The following is a 20,095-nucleotide window of genomic DNA, read 5'->3' on the forward strand; positions in this document are numbered from 1 at the left end:
TTTTTAAGATATCCTTTTGAAATTTTGCAAACGTCATTTTCTCTTCAAGAAGCTGCTCATCTGTCGGAACGGCCGATATCGGACCACTATAACATATAGCTGCCATATAAACTGAACGATCGGAATCAAGTTCTTATATGGAAAGCTTTCACATTTGACAATGTATCTTCACCAAATTTGGTGAAGATTATTTTCTAGGGCAAAAATGTAATCTCCGAGAAAATTGTTCAGATCGGTTAACTATAGCATATAGCTACCATACAAACTGAGCGATCGGAGTCAAGGGCTTGTATGGAAAACTTTCGTCTTTAACGTGCTATCTTCACGAAATTTGGCATAGATTAGTCCTTAAGCCAGCAATGTAATCTCCGAAGAAATTGTTCAGATCGGATTGCTATAGTATATAGTTGTCATACAAACTGAACACAAATGATGCAAGCAAAATTTTTTTTAAAAAGATAAGAAAAGAATGCTGAATTTTGAATATACGCAATGTAATTGGTGCCTTTTTTGGGTCCTAGCAGCGACTCCCAATTCCGAAGCATTTGTCGAGAGTAAAAAAAAAAATATTGTCTGCTGGTAAAACAATGGCAAATATACATCCATTACAGTTATTTACAATTGAAAAAATTTCAGTTTAGTTATTCAGTTTTTCCATATGTTGTTACAAAACTAGCACCTGCTCTAGGGTTGGTTTCTGAGTTTCCTACTTTCATATATTGTGATCCAAATCAATTATATTTATTCAAGTTGCCTACTTTAGGAAATTTTTAATACATTTAACACCAGCCAAAACATTTTTGGTTCTACCTCGTCACAGTTGTGACATTTTTATTGCCGCTAGATATTCATTTTTAAGATGATGTAGGAACACCTTATACCAAATGAACATCAAATCCAGAACTGGAAGTAATTGTGCATTGGTGACAAGTTAAGTAACATTATTTACTCAAAATATACCTTATTATAAAATATTTCCTACAATAATTATTTTTGAAAACATCGTTTAATTTTCTCTTAAAGCGAAATTTAGTTTTGAAAAAGCAATCAACAGTCAGCAATAAATATTTGTATTGAATCAGTTACCTCACACCTTCTAATATTTTATTGCTTTTCCCAGAAACTTAAAATATTCTTTATTTCCTTCAATGCAGAAAATGTTCATTTCGAAAATTCTTTCTCTGTTTAAAATCCAGTTAAAGCCACAAACTCAATCGCAGTGTCAATTGTATGGTTTCAAATTTAATTCAATCAATCAAGCGGAAATACCGAAAGATAGTCAAAACAAAACCGAAGATCAAAAGAGACATTTATGGTATCTGCATATATCACAAACACCCCCAAATGCACAAATTTCTGCAGGGAATAAGAATGAATAATACATCAACCACGTCTAACTAGCGAGCAACGGCAGCTTGCGCAAGAGGAAGAACAATAGAAATGCCAAAAATATATCAAAATATAAATGTAAATAAAATCCATTGAAACGAATATAAATATATCACCAACACAATGCACACACAAAAAGCTATAAATATCTTACTAAAAGACAAAAATATATATAGTATATAATATGCAGATGAATTTATGCAAGCACTCGACAGTAAAAATTTAAATTCTGACATTTTTACATTATTTTGAGAATATTTGTTTTATTATTTCTCTTACTCGCATGCGAGCGCATTTTTGTCTCAATATTTTACAAAATAAATATTTACAACTTTTCCCCCAGTAAATATGAGACAAACACTCATGCATCTTTTATTGCCTGCTTTAGCCAAAATGCTTGCCAAGTTCAACGTAAATAACGTAAAGTTAAATGCAAGCCACAAGCCGCCAAATACCGCTCTGCGGCTGTCGGCTGCTCCAGCTGATTGCTTGCGGTCGATGACAGCAACCACAGCTGCGCCACAGCAGCGGTAAAGCACAAGTTATAAAACAGATTTATTTTTTCATGTGCACACAGGTATGACACACAGTGGCTGGCATACGGTCAGCCAGTCAATGCCCGACCGTAAATACTTTCTCTCTTTTGTGATATAAATTTATTTGAGTTTAGTTGACTTTAAGCTGCGGGTGGCATGCTGGTCGATTTTGATTTAGTGTTTGTTGTTTTTGTTTCTCCTGGTCTTGCTTAAGCGGCTAAATAGAGCCCACTGAACCGTTGGTAATATATTTGGTACATTTCACCTGCTGGTTAATAAGCTGATTCGCCATTATTGCGGTTAGGATTTTACTCAGATGGTGCTTTAAATTCGATTGAGCATTTTATTGGCGGTCATCAAAATAAGGTTAAATACACAGTTAGTGCGCTAAGGTGTAATTTTTATATATACTATACTGTAGTACATCATATGGTGTATATATTGTATATTTATCAAAAATTACAAAACAAAAATTTCAATCAAAATTCTTGCAACTATTCGCCCCGAAAACCGTGAGAAATCAGCTTAGCCAACGAAATTCACTCACTGACCACACCATCAGTCAAGTAACCAGCAGCGAATTAAATGCATCTCAATCGGTAAATGGCCTTGTCAGTGCCTCCGTGGGTGCTGGTTAGGCGTACACGTGCATCGTGCATTCAGTGGCAGCACTCTTCGCCACATATCCGCTCTGTGTACGCACGCAACGGTATTTTGGCAATGCCGTTAAATCGCATTTCGTTCAGTTGCCACATCCATCACCGGTCTTATCAAAACAATCGCTCATCGTCAGCATCTACTGCACTAATCCGCTTGATGTGCCCGGGCGTATACGTAACATGGCTTGTGTTGAATTCGCCGAAAGGTGGAATATGTGTGCGATTGCCTGCATAATTGAGGAAGTGGCCATATGTGTGCTGGCGCATAATTGAGCAGCATATTGATGAGGGTTCACACGCGCTGTACCGTTCTTTGGGTTTTCTTTATGAAGCTATTGTTCGGAACGGAACATGGTGTACATAATTTAATGAGATGTGTCACGTGCTATTATGTGTTGACAAGGGTTTTAGCAGTTTTTGCGATTACTTTAAGTTTATAAATGGTATACTGATTAAACATAAATTATTTAGAAATAATAATTTGGCAGCAACAAGGCTGAGCGGGTGGTCAAAAGATATGTGAAAGATTTAGTTTGTTTGTTCTTTATACCTTGAGTAGGGTATATCATGTTCACCATGTAGTTTTTAAGGAAACAAGAGAGAACATAGAATTTATATAGTTATATGTAAATAATCAGCATAAATCAGAGCTGCGTGGAGCTGGCGAAGTCCTTCTGTAAGTACATATATACCCAAACTAATCCCTCAGTTTTACCGATACCGATCTGAAATTTTGCAAGCGCTCTTTTCTCATCAAGAGACTGCTCTTCTGTTGGAATCGCCGATATTTGACCACCAAAGCATGTAGCTGTTATACAATCTGAATGACCGAAATAAAGTTTTTGTATGGAAAAGTTTCCAATTTGACAAGATATCTTTACAAAATTTGGTATAGATTATTTTCGAAGTCAGCGCTACAACATCCAAAAATATTATTCAGATCGGAGCACTATTGAATATAGCTGCCATACAAACTGAACGTTCAAAATCAAGGCCTTGTAAGGAAAATTTCTTTATATGACAAGATATTGTCACGAAATCTGGCATAGAATATTATCTGAGACAATCTGCGAATAAATTATTCAATACGGAGTGGAATACTATCTAACTCTTAAAAGCTTCGCGATTGTTCTACGTTCGAAGAAAATGTTTATTTTCTCTCAAAATCCTTAACCAGAGTACATTCTTGTCTCTTCACCATAATTCCTTTATTAGCTTTTCATTATTACGAACTACATCACTTGCTATTTACGAAAGCCAGTATTTGAGTACAAATCAACAATAAACACCTCAAAGTCAATATTTAGTCTAAGAACATAATATTTATTTGCCTTTAAAGCTTTTGTTGAATTCCGGTAATTGCAAACATTACTTTACTAAACAAATAGTATTGTTATAATTAACTAGATGAAAGGTAGAAATGTAAATAAACCACTTGTACATATACGTATATATGTATATTTATATAATATGTGTTATATTTACATCCACAAAATAAGGTTGAAGTGCAATTAACCATATGAGAAATCAATTAACTGCTGTCAATAAAAAAGAATCGAATGTGAAGTAAAAGCAAATCCATTAGAATATTAGAAACAGCTGGAAGGGCAAATTTACAAAAGGTTGCGCAGAGAGTGTAAATATTTGCTACATGCGGCCAAGGTGTTACGAGGGTAGCGCATGAAGTTGTTGGGCTACAGAAAAGGCAGCATAAAGTAATATATATTAGGTGCGCAAGTAAATTCCCAGTGTTTGTCAATGATGGCTTCAGCAGTTGGTGGTGATTAATTTTGATTTTGTCAATAGACGGCTCCAGCAGTTGGTGGTGATCGATTTTCATATACCCAAACCGTAATAAACTTAACCTAGGCCATTAAAATAGGCTCAGCGTTTCCACATTCGTGACTCAGTTTATATGTCACACACTTTTAGTTGTGCAAACATATCCAATTTCTCGCAATCTAATTAATTTTCTTTCAGTCAAAAAAATTCTCATCCAAAACATATCGAGAACTCCGAAATTTTACGGAAGTGCTGCCTCAAGTGAAACAACGTACCGTGATTGGTTTCTTCGCCTCAAAGATGGTGATTTCGATATTAATCGTCCACTTGAAGGAAAACCAAAAACCTTCGAAGACTCGTTCAAAGTTCAATGAGGATCTGAGCCAAACGCAGGAAGAGCCTACTTCAGCATTGAAAGTCACCCGCGAAGTCATTTCAAAGCCGCTACATGCACAGGGAATGATTCAAACGCACAAAAAACTGATGTTGCTGTATAACAATGCTCGCTTTCACGTCGTCAAACCCCTTGAAATCATACTGAAAACTCAAAATGTTACTTCTGTAGCTATTGCGTACAACTCACACTATTACAGTGTACTCAGATTAAATTTGACTAAGAAGCAAGCAAGCAACCCGAATCGAAAAAAATTGTTTAAATATGTGCGAGTCCGAGTCACTTTTGATCATTAGTCTATATACTCAACATTTTTGCAAATTATTTATAAAAAATAAAATTATAAATGCTATGGTATTGAACTTGTTCTTAGAATATTTACATCTTATTTTAGTTCTCAAGAAATAATATATTTAGGCAATTCACAAGTCTCATAAAGTTATAAGTTATAACGATTCGAAAACATAGCATTGAGAATTGTAAATGTGTAAACTCATTTTTGTATGAAATCCAACAACAATTTTTTTAAACAAGTGTAAAAATTTATAATTTTACGATTTTACGATGCTTTACGACAGGTTGTGAATTGACAATTATTTTTCTCCTCTTCGTCTCCCCCTACATACATTTACAGCAACCCTCGTTTCCATAATTATGCAGTGTTCGTACAGAAGTTCAATTTAAGTTAATTGCTTTCGTGAAAGCAAACGAATTTTATCCTCTGCAAATTTCAATCAAAGAATCAGATATCACACATAAAAGCCAATGCACATACGTACATAAATGCTACGGCATACCATATATGTATTAAACAAATATATACACAAAATATGTGAGTGCGAAAACAAACATGCAAGTGACGACCTTACGCAAGTGCTGTTACATCAAAGAATATATGAATACATATATGTAAAAATACATATATACACATATGCATTTACACTCAACACTGAATAAATTAAAATAAATAAACTGGTTTGAATAATTAATTATACTAAGTATCCAAATGCAAATTATTTGCTTAACAGCAAGAAATTAAATTCAAAACATTTTAATATGCAGTAAGCAAAATTTATTTATAAGAGAAACAGTAATAGATAGATAAATAATTTATTAAAAACATGTCTACATTATATCGGCTGTAAAATATTAATTCTCAGAGTGAGGCTTAATTATGAAAATTGATAGGGAGATAGCCATCGATCAATTAAGCACTGGGCGTGATAGATTTCTTTGCTGCTAAATAGAGTAAAAGCCAATTACATTAGATTTCAGTTGCCAGATGTGACTAAATTCACTCACTTTATTATCTTGAAGAGCTCAGATTATAAACTAAAATAAATTGTTTAACACTCTTTGACAAAATTCAAATTAAAACTAAGGAATCGAAATTTTTACAAAGCAATTAATCATCAATACTTGCTAAAGCATTATTCTTAATTGAGTCAATTAAGTCGAATAAAAGTAGTTCAATTAATGCTAAACGCACTTAATAGGGTTTTGAACACATTATCATGCTTAAGTAAAATATTAATGCTGCTAAATCTTTTGGATAAGAGGATAAGACCTCTAATAATCAAAAGGTTTTTATTCTTTTGGTCGGCAAAATTTCCTCCGTTCAATCCACCCTAACTGTCGACTGGCAAGAGATACCAAAGTATTATAAAAATACTCTGGACGCACTGCTAACAGTTCGTACTTGCTGCAGATGGAAAGTATCTAGCTAAGTCCAGTCTTTAACGAAATTTACGGATACCGCGCCCTCCGTAATATGATATTCTCACTTTTCTCTACACTAGTAGAAGCAATGTAATAAACATAACAAAGAATTAAAAGAGTACGGATCTCCCGGAAACAGCAGCTTTCGTAACGATTTCCAAAGTAGCAGGCACTAAGGCAGGAGGAAAGGTTGGCTTATGTGCAAGGGCTGGCTTAAATCCTGCCTCTGAAGGTAAGCCTAGCTCCAGCAACAACACAGAACCAACTCAGAGTTATGTAACCAAAGAAAGGAAATGCCAAAAGTGGAGCTCCAAGTAGTCGATCGGCCAAAGGATGGTCTTTTTTTAAGGTCAATGACCCAGTACAACTGCAACCCAGCAGCAAAATCTTTGAGACCAAATGCCGTAATGAAAATTGTGCTGCTACTAAGAAATAAAACCAGCAAACCGCTAGCGAAAAGTGGCGGGGAGATCAACGATGGATTCACTAAGGTAAGCACCAGAACCTAAAAGTCTGATCTCGACGCTGCAAACCACTTAGCATTGGGTAACGAGCTGGGTGAGTTCGACGATTATAGAAACTTTTAGTGATGTCGAAAACATTGAGTAAGGTGAGTATTCATCGGGTCTGAGTTTGCAGATAGACCCTTAAAACACTGAGAGAAAGCTTTTGAGCGACTCTCGGGAAGAAGCAGATAAAACAATTATTCAATTTAACTCCACATCCTTAAAGCCGATTTATTAAAACAAATTAAAGAATCCAACTTTGTGCCCACACAAAAACTCTCCAGAGTATCAAAAGTAAGAAAAAAAATCGAAGAAAAAAATACAACAGAACAAGATATAGCAACAGTTAAGTTGCTGAGCAGAAAATATGTGGTTAGCCAATCCAGCGTGGGCACTCGCATGTGTGTGTTCTTTAACTGTGCCGCGCAAATCGCAAATAATACCGGCAGTAATGAGGAAATGAGATTTACGAAAAAAAAAAAACAGAAAAATTATATTTTTTCACCAGCCGGCAAGTGTGCAAATGGCAGCAATTTTATTGAAGCTAACGGCATTTCGCACAAAAATGCTCGGATTGCGGTTATTTATAGCGCAGTCAGAGCCGGAAGTAACGAGCCAAAAGTATGACGCCGCAGTAAAAACTCGAAATGGAGCCACGAAGTACAACGGTACGAATTCAAGCGCGAAAATAAGTATGCAAATGAAATGCAAAAAATGGTGAAAAAATATGGGAAGCAAAAAATGCGTTGAAAGAACAAAAATTCCAGCTTAAGTCGTTCAACAATGGCTGCTGATTAACGCACATTTCGTGGAAAATTATAATTATCGCGTACTTGAGTGTCGTGTGGCAAGTAGCTGTTGCTCAGGCTACAAGGGAGAATAGCTAATTTTCTTTTAATGTAGCGATGGCAGATTTTAAAGCAGGGAAGCGCAAAGTAAGTAATGCTAATACACAAATATTTTTATAAAAAAATATCCGACTACAAAAAAAGAAATTTAAATTTTTCCGTTTCTTAATTGCATGCGATTTACTCCTGTGATTTTTGTTTACATGCCGATTTTCAAAAGCCTTTGTTATACTCATGCTCACATATAGTACAAAAGCTTTACTTTATTATTTTTGGTTTTGCTTGCATGTTTGGGTATGTTTACGTAGATACTGATGCAATTTCAAACTATTGTGCTTTCATAATTTCTTCAATCCACGAAGATCGCAAATAAATTCTATTTTAGTATGACTTTTTGCGACTATTTGTAAATTTTTGATTTTTTTAATCATAACAAGTAGCTAATAACTGAGCAAAGTTATTTAATCCTACATTAACGCTATAACCATATTCTTGACATGTGATGGACTTGATTATTACTTCATTGTTCTAATAAAGTTTGGAGACGAGGAACTAAAAGCATTAAATGTTGCCAAATAAATAAAGAGCACGGAGAATCTTTGGGTGTCACTCAAGCAGGCTTACAAAAAAGTTTAAAAGGAGACTGATTCTTTCAAAAGCATGGAAAGCCTTATTAATTGAAGCCCATAGTTAATGAAAGACAATTTGGCTTGTCAGAAATTGTGCTCGAACGCTACAAAAAAAGCGGTTTTAGAGCGGTTTGAGGTTGCTGATGAAAATGTATTAACTTATGTCCACCCAGAAAATCATATGTGAAACCTGACCAACCAGCCAAATCAAATCTGAATTCGCCCATGAAACCAATGCTCTGTATTTAGTGTTATATAGAAGTATGATGTATTATTACAAGTATCTCTTCAAACCGAGTGCAGCCATTAATGGGGAATGCTACTGACTACTATTAATCGAACTGGAGCAATTAGTTGCACAAAAAAGTCTGAAATTTTTTCAGTGGTTGGGAAATTTTGCTTAACCCACCTTATGATTCAGATCTTGCCCTTTAGGACTACCATTTGTTGTGGTCGATTGAGGAAGCACTCACTGCTATCAGATCAAAACAGAGTATTAAGAATTGCCTCGATGCGTTCTCGCCCGCCTTGACGCAGTTCTTTTGGGATGGAATCCATTTAGTGTCGCAGTGTGACAATATTTTTTTACAATGGATAGAATTGAATATAGTGGCGTGAAAAAACTTTTATTTTTGGAAGCTGTAACACCAAAAGAAATTCACGAACGAATCTTAAAGGTGTATAGTGATGACCCACAATTAGAACAGTATAAAGATGAGTTGCTGAATTTAAACGTGGTGGTATAAGCTTTGAAGACGTTCACGTGAAGGACGTCAAAAAAGCGCATCAACATCAGAAATCATAGCCAAAAGGTTATGGCATCAGTTTATTTGGATGCGAGAGGAATTTTGTTCGTAGATTACTTGCAAACTGGTAAAGCAATTAATTCTGCATATTACTGCAACCTTTTGGAGGGAAAAAATCGTGAAAAAAGACCCGGAAAAAAATTCTTTTTCATCAGGATAATGGAACGTGTCACAAGAGCATTTTAACATTGGCTTAAGTCCATGAATTAAAATTCGAATTGTTGAAACATCCATCATATTTACCAGATTTGGCTTCCAGCGACTTTCATTTGTTTCCAGAGCTCAAAAAGTGTATGCGTGGCAAGCGTTTTTATCAAATGATGAAGCCAAAACGGCTGTTGAAGCGTGTTTTGCAGACCTTTTAGATCCTCAATTCAGGTATGGGATCCACATTGGAGGATCGATCCTCAGGCAAGTGAATTAATATTCAGCGAGATTATGCTGAATAATACAATATAGTATATTTTGAATCACAAAATTGAGTTTTTCTTATCAGGCGACAAAACTTATTGAACAACCTGGTAGACCCAATATATATAAAATACCAAACTTTTGATTTAAAAATCATTAAGAAGGAAAGCAATTTTAAAATTCATGACTCAAACAAAATCTATGTGAAGACACTGAGAGAAATATTACGGCCTACTGACTTGTTTTCTACTTAAAAAGCCAAATTATTTATATTTTTTGATATCCAAAGATATGTATGTACTTGCTTACATATGGCTTCGAAATTCTTTAAAGAATTTAAAATCCTAAATTCCAAGCATTCAGTTATAAAAATGGACATAAGAACATAATTTCTGCAGAGAGTCATTAGTAAAATATAGCCTCAAAGAGTAGCTAAAAAAATTACTTTAAATTGCCCCTCATTAGCGTTTAATTACAAAAGCATTTAATTATAGTTTGAAATTGCGTAAGTTGGGGACATTGTGGTTTTATAAATGTAGCAAAGAGATATGACTTCTTTCACAAAACAAAGAAGGTTTAATCAAAGTACCTATTAAAGTTCATAGAAAAACATTTCTGCGAAAAAATATTAAGCCAATAATACTTAACTTAATATTAATCGCTTAAATTGTGTAAAAGTCATATCCCTAATTAAATCAAAGCATTAACATGTTAACATATTTCTAAATTTTCTACGTAAACACCGACACTCATATTTCACTTTGTCAACTTACCGCTATCACATTCTTCATTTACATTCATCTCCAACATCTTTGTATGTGTAATATCCTTGTGTGATGCCAAAAAGAGCACCACATCCCGTTTCTCGTTCTTAATTGGCACAATGTCAAAGAGACACCAAAACGGTGAACCTGCAAAGGAGAAAGGTGAAGAAGCGAAATTAGCTTATTTACATAAATGCACAAAGTATGCGCATATGAATGTGCGTGTGTGTGTTGAAAGACTCAAAGTCTAAAAGCGGAAAAATGAGCAAAGCGCTAAGCTGGCAATTACTTGTTGATTGAGTCTGCCGTTGACATGGCGTATACGTAATCCATATTTATTTATGGACGGTAGCGAAGATTTCGCTTGGCAAGGATGAAGGTAAATTATGATTTAAGGTAGCTATACAAGTGGATATTTGCATTTGTGTGTTATTTAGAGACAGGCGGCGAATTTCTTTGGGAAAAACAATTTAATTTTTTTTTGTGAACAAAAATTATTTTTTTTTATTTAATTAAAAAATTTTGGGACAAAAATTTAATTTTTTTTTGGAACAAAAATTGATTTTCCCTTCGAATTTCAAAACTAGTGTGACAGAAAATTTTTCGGATTTAAGAAAAAACAACAATAATACTAATTTATAAGTATGAAAACTCAAAAAAATTTATATTCAAAATTTTTTTACAATAAATTATTTTCCTAGTGTTTCAATCCGGTATTTGAATTAAAAATTAATTTTTAACTTTTCAATCCAGTATTTGGGATTTGAAATTTGAAAAATATTTTAGTTAAAATTTTCGGGATTACTAAATTAAAAAAAAAAAAAATGTAGTTTAAATGTAAAATCAGTTATTTCTTAGCTCCTTATTGTCAATGCTGCGTAAAGAGATCTAAAAATGCCGCAACAGCTTGCTTAGCTGATCAAATCACATGAAGTAATTATTACCATCACTTTTATTAAGTAATGAAACAATCTATTGCTTATAATCTTACACCACGGCGCTTTTGGCATCACTTAAAGACCACTTTTAAATATCTTAAATATGATAGCCGCCGTATCACTTACACCATCAAAGCTCATGAACGCACGTACGCTACACTTACAAGTCTTCATCCTCACAGCATCAGCAAAGCAAATAGCTGTATTCTTCACACAAATGAATCAAAAAATCCCTCCAGACTTCGACTAGACCAATCAGTGCTGCAGAATATAAAAATTTATAGCATACTTACAGGCGCAACGAAGACTAAATTACGTGTTACACACATATTACGCGCTGCATGTATTTTACTTTTATCTCTATGCTCTTCATCTACTTACATTGTTATTATATGCTTTGTGACACACACAATGCTTCGCACAGCCTTCAAGCGAAATAGCCTTTGAAATATGTGCCTACACTCTTAATGACATGCATTTGCTCATGTGCTTATCAATTTGACACACTTTTTGATCTTATACGCACACACACACACATACATTATATGTCATTAATATATTGATTTACACTGGTATGTGTGAGAGTATAGAAAAAATTATATAGTTAATTTAATGAGACCTTACTGCTTGAGTGCGCATTCAAGCGACTGTGAACACTTTAAACGTGTGTGGGTGTGTGAGTGTGAGTGAGTGAAGCACGAGTGGGTGGATAAAATGCTCAAAAATTCAGTAAGGTTAATAGGAATATAGCTTTAATAGAAATTGCATAGAGAATAATTAGTTTTGCGCTCATTTCTTGAAGGTGAAAAGAAAACAAAGCAAATTTAAGGAGTCGTGGCTATGATTAGGTAAAATAATTGTTAAAGGATGATAAAGTAACAGATGTGACAATTAAATTTACTATATAGAAAAAATTTTGCTAAACAGTGCTGCCACTTATTTAATTAAAGAAATAAAATATATCCACCAAAGTACCGAACAAAGTTATTTGATCGTAAATACAGAGTACAATATCTCCATTATTCATTATTTAAAGCCAAAAATACCAACAGTGTTGCCACATATTTTTATTTTTGACTTTTTTCTTGCTTATAATTTCTTAAGCTTTCATATCAAATCAAAATATGAGAGTAAATGAAAAATTAAATTATTAGTGCTGCCACCCTGCAACAAAAATATTTATAATTTTTTTTAATATTTTGTTTAAAAATTTCTTAAATACACACATTCGTCGCGAACTACATGTGAGTAGCTCAGATCAAAAATAATATTACTTTGGCGTTGCCACCTAATTTTAATAAAAGTTTGCATTTGTTTTCATATTCAATGATAAATTACAAGTTTAAAATGAGGATGTTTAAATTTCTTAGCGAAAAAAAATGTTGCCACTTAACTTGAATTTATTTTTCAAATATTGAGAAAAAAATTAAATTGAAGGGATTTATGTTAAGCCTTTATGAGTTAATTTATTAAGAAAAAAAACTAAAAAAAAAACAAAAACAACAATAAAATTGAAAGCTCAAATTTAATAAGCGCTCGTGTATTTATTCCAAAAAAATTTTATATCAGCGTTCAAAAAACAAAATAAAACTCTTAAAACACTCTTAAAGTCCAAATCAAGCAATGAGAGAAAACCAAACAATTTAACGCGCATTAAAAACCAATAAAATGCTTAACTTACACACCCAACTGCCCTTAATTCTTATCATCATTTACGAATTGAAAAGCAGACGTCAAGTCAAGTCAAGTCAAGACGAACAAAAAGCCAAAACACACTCAAATGACGCTATTTACGTATAAACTTAACGTTCATATGATTTTATTTATTACCAATGCGAATACGTGTCCGCTTTGCTGTGAACGTGTGAAACGGCAGAAAGTTGCGTATACGCCACGCTGGCTGTGTCATTCACACTGATATGGGCAGCAGCGTGTGCGACGTGCGCGCCTTAACTTCAGCACCTCGTACATATACGAGCAGAATACGTGCACACACATACGCAGTAATACAACAAATTGCTCACTTACAGTTACAAATGCGCAACGCTGAGTAAATCCTCACAACATGCTCCCCAGCGACTAGGCGCAGTGGGAGTTGAGTAGGAGTAATATACTAGGTATCGGTATCTTTTCTCAATATTTGCGTTTGTATATATATTCACGTCTGTTAGTTCATATCGACCTGCTGCCTCTCGACATCCTTTTGTTCGGCTCAAACTATTGCTGGCACAATAAAAAGTCACAAAGACACTCGAATAAGTTTCTGAGTGGGCTTACGGCAGATGACAATGTTTTCCAATACATCTCTTGGCTTGTTTTTGCTCTTTTTGTTGTCTTACTTTTGAGTTCTGTTCAACTTGTTTGTAATTTTTACAGTTATTGTGCTGGCATATGGACTTTGTCTGCCAAATTGCACGACTTCCGCCTCAATTTTGAATGTCGGTGTACATTTTTGTTAAGAATATATAGAAAATAGAACGTGTATGTCCCATAAAATCGCCGAAGTCGTGTTAACATATTTTCGTGTTCAAACACGTACACTTTCGAAACACAAACATTTTTATTATTGCTTGAAGTAGACTAATATTGTGTTTATTTCAAAAACTATATACTCCTAAGCTCGCATTTTAGTAGCGAAAAAGAGTCTGTAAAGCAAAACTTTCAAACATCTGCAATGTCGAGTTAAGCTACTTTCTTCTTTAAGCAGTGCAGCTGTTCATTAGTATATCACAGCAAGCTGTTGCCTTCCTCATAATGTGGAACATTGATAAATTGTGACTTTAGTTTGGCCCAAAAGTTTCACTAATTTGCGGTTAGTGTAAGTGAATAAAACTTTATTGCCAAAGTTTCAAGCAATTAGCTCTTCCTTATTTTTAGCAAAGAGATAAAAAAGTGGTGTTTATTATATCTATATTTCTGAAGTATAAATTGGTAAAATAAAATATAAGAAAATTGGGTTTATAGTGTGAGGGATTAGAGTATTTTGAAATGAGGGTAAGTGCATTTCAAAGTAGATTAAAAGGCATCATGATAGCAGTACTAATTAATAAATCACTTAACGAAACTACATTTGTCTATGATTGCAATGGAAAATTTGCTAACAATCAACAGATCACGTGAAAAATAAGTTAGTGAAAAAAGCTCATACATTTAACACTACTAAAAGATATTTGTAGGTGATCATCAATATTGCTACTAAGAAGCATATAAAAATCTATGCCCATACAATTTCTATTCAAAATCTAAATTATAACCAAATGGTTGTGTTGTAGGATAGAAAAAAATGGTTTGAAAAATGGCTATTGTAAAATTTGGATAAGAAAATTATTGATTTTTATTTCACTAGTATTATTTCATAGGCACGGCTGGGCGTTAGCTTAAGAACATGTCTAAAATACTGGATTAGAATCATTCTGAAAACTTTAAGCTGAGCTTGCAAATAGTTTTGAAGATATTAGTGTAATTTGGTGAGGACTGTGGGTAGTTAAGTATAGGGTGGCCGTCTAACAATGCACCCAGGAATTCAGGAAGCCCATTGTAAAACCACCCGCATCGAAATCCTCTCTTTTTACTTTGTTTTTTCTCAGCTCTTAATGAAGTTCATCAATTCAAAAGGTTTTACATGTGCTACTACCTGTGCTATATATCTCCAAGAAACCCTGGACCAATAGTTAGTTTTCTATACAAAACGTTACATCCGCGAAGACGGTTCTACAGTCGCTCCTTCTTCTTTTACGATTGGCTTCTACGTAATCATGGTATGGTGTCCACAGTCTGTTGACATGTCTACTAATAACACAGTGCCCTCATATCACTCCAACTAGAGCTCTTATCTTACTTTTTTTTGAATTTCAATAGTCGGCAAGTTCGGCCCATATTCTATTTATGCTACTTTCGTCACAACTTTATCGTGAAATATGATGTTGGATCCACTAATGGAATAAGGTATTACTTTACTATACACTATGAAACCCTTAGACACTTTAGTGATTTCAAAGCCGTATGGCTCTCTGTAAATATAAATATATTTCTTGTATAGGCACTCTCTCTGTCAGAGCAATAAGATCATTTTTAATTAATACTTGTATATCTGATATGCAAATTTGCTAAAAATATACCACATTCAATCTATGATCCAATTTAACCCAGTCCATATAAACATTTTTCCTTGCGTCCTTGTCCATCTTTACGTCTTTGCTGCCAGTTGCTTACAGAACAAGTTTGTGGACGGTAAGTATAAAGCCATGTTTAGGGAGTGCCTAACTCAAAAGACCGTCTATGAGGAAAATTTATACGAACCAAGACGGATATTTTCAAATGACCTTTGGATATATGTGTCGCGTAAAAATAAAAGAAACAAGAGTTTTGATGATAATTTCTAACTTTTAGGCCAACCTGAAGTAAAAATATTTTCACAAAAACCCACTTTTCTTTTGTAAAGGCGCCAAATTGTCGAAGATCAAAACATCATCTTGACTTTGGATTGGGGATAGCTTTACGCCACCAAACATTCTTCACCGACAGCCACTTTTTTTGGAGGACTTTCAGGAGATCGACTACGGAATCAAGGCAATCCAGATTTTTTGAAAATCAACCGCTGTTTATTAAAGTAGAGTAAGTTCTGTAAATCCATTCTTATTATTCACTTATTCCATAAAATGCCTCTTCAAAAAATAAATTCAGAAATAAACAAGTTATTCTGACCAAACAGTAGATATAACACCTTAATGTATTAAGTTTCAAATTATGTTCCTTCAACGTATAAAGTATAAATATTAAGAATAAGAAACCTTAATACAAACACAAATAACAAATCATCATACAAAGAGATTCTTTCACTAGTGGAAATGCTTGAGTTATACCTTTTCTCCCTCTTTCACCTCAATAATGTAATGTACAATCCTTTGAAGTAACTAAACCCCTAGCCAATGCTCTGTTGCTTGGTCACTTTGTGTTTATTTATCATTTATTTGCAATTTGCTCCAGATAAACATTTTAATTAGAAGCTTTCAACGCAATTGATGTCTTGCAACAACAGCACCATTCGCTTTTAATTATGCGATTCACATACACGCACACACACATAAAATTATGAATGTTTTCAATAGCAATGGGTGTACTTACCATCTTTTTTGTAAAAAATAACTTCCAATTTCAATTCGGTCTTATTCATCAGACTTTTTTCAATTTGCTGTTTGTGCTCGTCTTTTGTTTCCGGACCGTACAGGAAATGGCACGAGCATCCTGTTGACACAATAAATGCAGCCGACGAGTGGTCGTAGGCGAAACGCGCCGCCAACCAACGAAATTGACACAAGCCAGCAACAATAACAACAATAACAAATATGGTAGTCGTCAGCGTACAATGATGTTGGGCGCAGTTGGGCAACCATTGTCCGGCGGAATGTTGCCATGCACGGTGATGAGCCGGTTGGCAGCCAGTTTTCATGTTTGGTTTTGTTGAATTTTATTACAGTTGTTGTTGTTATTATTTCAGATGTTTTTTGTTATGTATTTTTGTATCGTTTTTGTTCATTGTCGGCATTTTAATGGGTACAATTGTTTTCGGTGTTGTTGATTGGCAGCATTTTACACGTATATTGTTGTTTTTATTATTGCATTAAGCCCGTGAAATTGCACGGATTTGCGCGAAAGCATGAAAAAGAGAAATAAATGAAAATACAAGTATAAAAAGTGTTGATTTAAAATATATTTGCGCTGCATAATAAACGTACTCTAGTAATATTGGCAATACTTTCAAAAGATACGGTTGCCAAATGCCAAAGTAAACACAAAAGTCTTCCATTTTTTAAACCACTCAAAACAGTTATATATTGAATATATATATGTTTTCAATTTAAGTTTTTATTATCTATAATATATAGCTTTCATAACTTTTGTCAATGATTCTAATAGCTTCTTTAAGCACCTAACGAACTCTAGCATTAATTCAAACTAAGAATTAGTAATGTAATTGAACAAGTATGATAGGCAAGCCTATCCTTATATAATTACACTACTGTAGTCCGCTTATCCCTCTTTATTTCATCAAACATCTTATAACTTAAATCAATAAATATGCATTAATTGCTTCAAGTAGTACCATCAAACAAGTATTATTGAATTAATAATGTTGAGGTGATGAACCAGTGGAGAAGTACAACAAAAAATATTGATCCAACGAAATAAGTTCATAAGCTATAGTACTTATTTATACTACTTTGGTTCAATCCCAACATTGTGCTTAGAGATAAAGGAGACACCTTATGTAATGTCTCATGGTAAGTTTCGTGAAGAAATCTTCTGAAATAAAAAAATCGCTAATTTGGAGAAGATATATTGTCAAATAAAAAAGTTGTTTATAGAAAAACTTATTTGTGATCTGTAAGTTTCATATGCAGCTATATCATATAAGGTTTTTTTTCGATATTGGCGGTTCAGTTAAATGAGCGGCTTCTTGAGGAATAAATGACGTGTTCCTACAGCTCTTAGACATGAATAAATAAGACCGTCACATACTTATCAACAAAACACCAAGAGCCTGCCATAAAATTATTGAGCTGGCTTTTATAAATTCCAGCCATTTTACCGGGCTCAAAAAAAGTATGGCAGCCCAGATGTTTCAACGTAAGTCTAGTAAAAGCTGGAGATCGGAGGAGAAAGTGTCTGAGTTTTTTCATCCAATCTTCCTCATAACATCTTTGACAAGTTCCGTCGTCCAAAATATTTAGCCTCTACCCTTAAGTCCCTAAGGAATAGCATCCAATTAGGACGACTATCTATTACTAGATAGCTTGCTAGGCTTTGCGAAAGCTTAACCACCATCGATACATGCGCTGTCGCAAAAGCTTTTTGGCTCAAGATCGCTCACAAGACATCTAATGATCTCTTTTCTTTCAATAAGGCTAGCCTTTAAATAGATTTGAGATATTTTATAAGGTCGAATACAGGGGTTCTTCTTTTCTATGGCCTACTACTAAGAATACATATACTTTTTAGTCCACATGCAATCTTTGATCAGGCATCTAACCTAACCTAACCTACGTCCTAGGGTTTATTAGATGCATTCCCTACGTTACCGATGGATGTTATATAGTCCCACAAAGTGAAAACTTTATATTCTTTTCTTTATCTTTATTTTTGAAAGAAATACAACTCCACTTATCCAACTCCAGACTATTCTCAGTTCTTCTTAGCTCACTTCAAAAGATCCAATTCATTAATTTCTATTTCATATTTTATAAACTTGATGGAAATTAACTGAAAGTTAAGGAAATATGTATGGGGATAAGCACCTGTGGAACTATGAAATGCATTGTAGCAGAATTTGAGTAGAATGAGACTAAGAACTGAATAACTGAATCTTAGTCAAGGTATTATACCGCTAGAATATATGGTATATCGGCCTCTTGGCACCTAATACGTTTTTGAGGAACTGAGCTCAGAAAAAGAAGTGAACTTTATGATAAAATCGAACTTTTTGAATACCATGTTTAGTCACTATAGTCTAAAATAGACGTTGGTTAAAAAAATTAGCTAATTCTCCAAAATACTCAATTCTACTTAACTTCAATAGTGGTTCGCTGACAACTGTTGGCTAAAGTTTATTTTTTCTGATTACTTTACACAGTTCTGATTTCTGTTAGAATTTTTCCAAATTTTTCTAATTAGAATATATACTTTTAAATTGTTTGTATTTTTTTCCTTTTTCTCTATTCCCATTCCATTTTTCCTTACTTTTTTATCCATTTTTCACACTTTCCAACTTACCCTTCTGCATTATTTGCGCACGCGAATATCTTGTCAGCTCCACGAAGCCATCCGAACAATAAACAATTGGATTGCCATTTGCCTGCGCATTGCCAAGCACGAAATTTGAATCTGCAAAGCACAAAAAATAACAAAAGTGAGAAAGCAAGCAAGTAAATGTTTGACGAGTAAAATGGTTTTGTTGACAAAATTCTAAAAAATGTATGTATATCAATATGTAAGTAGTGAGTAAATGGGTTTCTGATAATAAAAAGCTTTCAACTTGCATTGTTTGCCGTCCAGCTGTGCATTAAAGGATACTATTGACTTTGGCACTTATCTGACAAAGTGACAAATTTTTATTATTGTTTTTAGTCTTCTTTGCTCATATCAAAATGGGAGTGACAATCAATTTTCGACACTAAAGAGCTCGCAAGAGCAACACGCACTCTTGTTCATTGCACTTAACTTAATACCTAACATAATAAATGACACTATTCTGTTATAGCAATTCCGAGAATTTTAACTCAATTAAATTTAAAGCAGAATTTCTGAGAAATTTCGTTTAATTTACACTAATCAAATAGTAGAAAAATAAAAAGGCAATAAATAATAAATTAAATGTAGAAAGCAAATAGGTAACTATACATGCACACACACACATATACACGCACTTAAAATAATGTTACTAATGCCCAAGAGCTTCCGTAAATTCTTGGTATTTAATAAATTTAAGCTTCTCTTCTATTTCTCTTCTATTTGCAGAAGCAAGTGCTTGCTGTAAATCAAAAATCTACAAGCAAGCAGCTGGTCAAAGCGAGCAGATAAGCCAAGCCAGTCCATGGCTCTCGAAGCAGCATACAAAAGTGAGTAGACATGCATTATTCTTACACCCACGCACACATAGCGAAGTAATGGACTTCAAGCTAAACTCAAGTACCACTTAACAGTATTTAAGATGTGTG

At 33.9% G+C, this 20,095-nt stretch overlaps 1 protein-coding gene across 6 annotated transcripts in view; it reads right to left on the minus strand.

Annotated features, from left to right (window-relative positions):
* LOC105227793 (potassium voltage-gated channel subfamily H member 8) overlaps positions 1-20,095 on the minus strand; it is a 177,879-nt gene that overhangs the window by 48,692 nt on the left and 109,092 nt on the right. For all 6 annotated transcript variants that reach the window (XM_049450662.1, XM_049450660.1, XM_049450658.1 and 3 more), the window contains 3 exons: positions 19,152-19,262; positions 16,506-16,625; positions 10,453-10,590 (listed from right to left, as the gene is read on the minus strand). In XM_049450662.1, the coding sequence (XP_049306619.1) occupies positions 10,453-10,590; positions 16,506-16,625; positions 19,152-19,262 (369 nt within the window). The remainder of the gene's footprint in view (positions 1-10,452; positions 10,591-16,505; positions 16,626-19,151; positions 19,263-20,095) is intronic.

Source organism: Bactrocera dorsalis, chromosome 3 (genome assembly GCF_023373825.1).
Source record: "Bactrocera dorsalis isolate Fly_Bdor chromosome 3, ASM2337382v1, whole genome shotgun sequence".
NCBI classification, from domain to species: domain Eukaryota; kingdom Metazoa; phylum Arthropoda; class Insecta; order Diptera; family Tephritidae; genus Bactrocera; species Bactrocera dorsalis.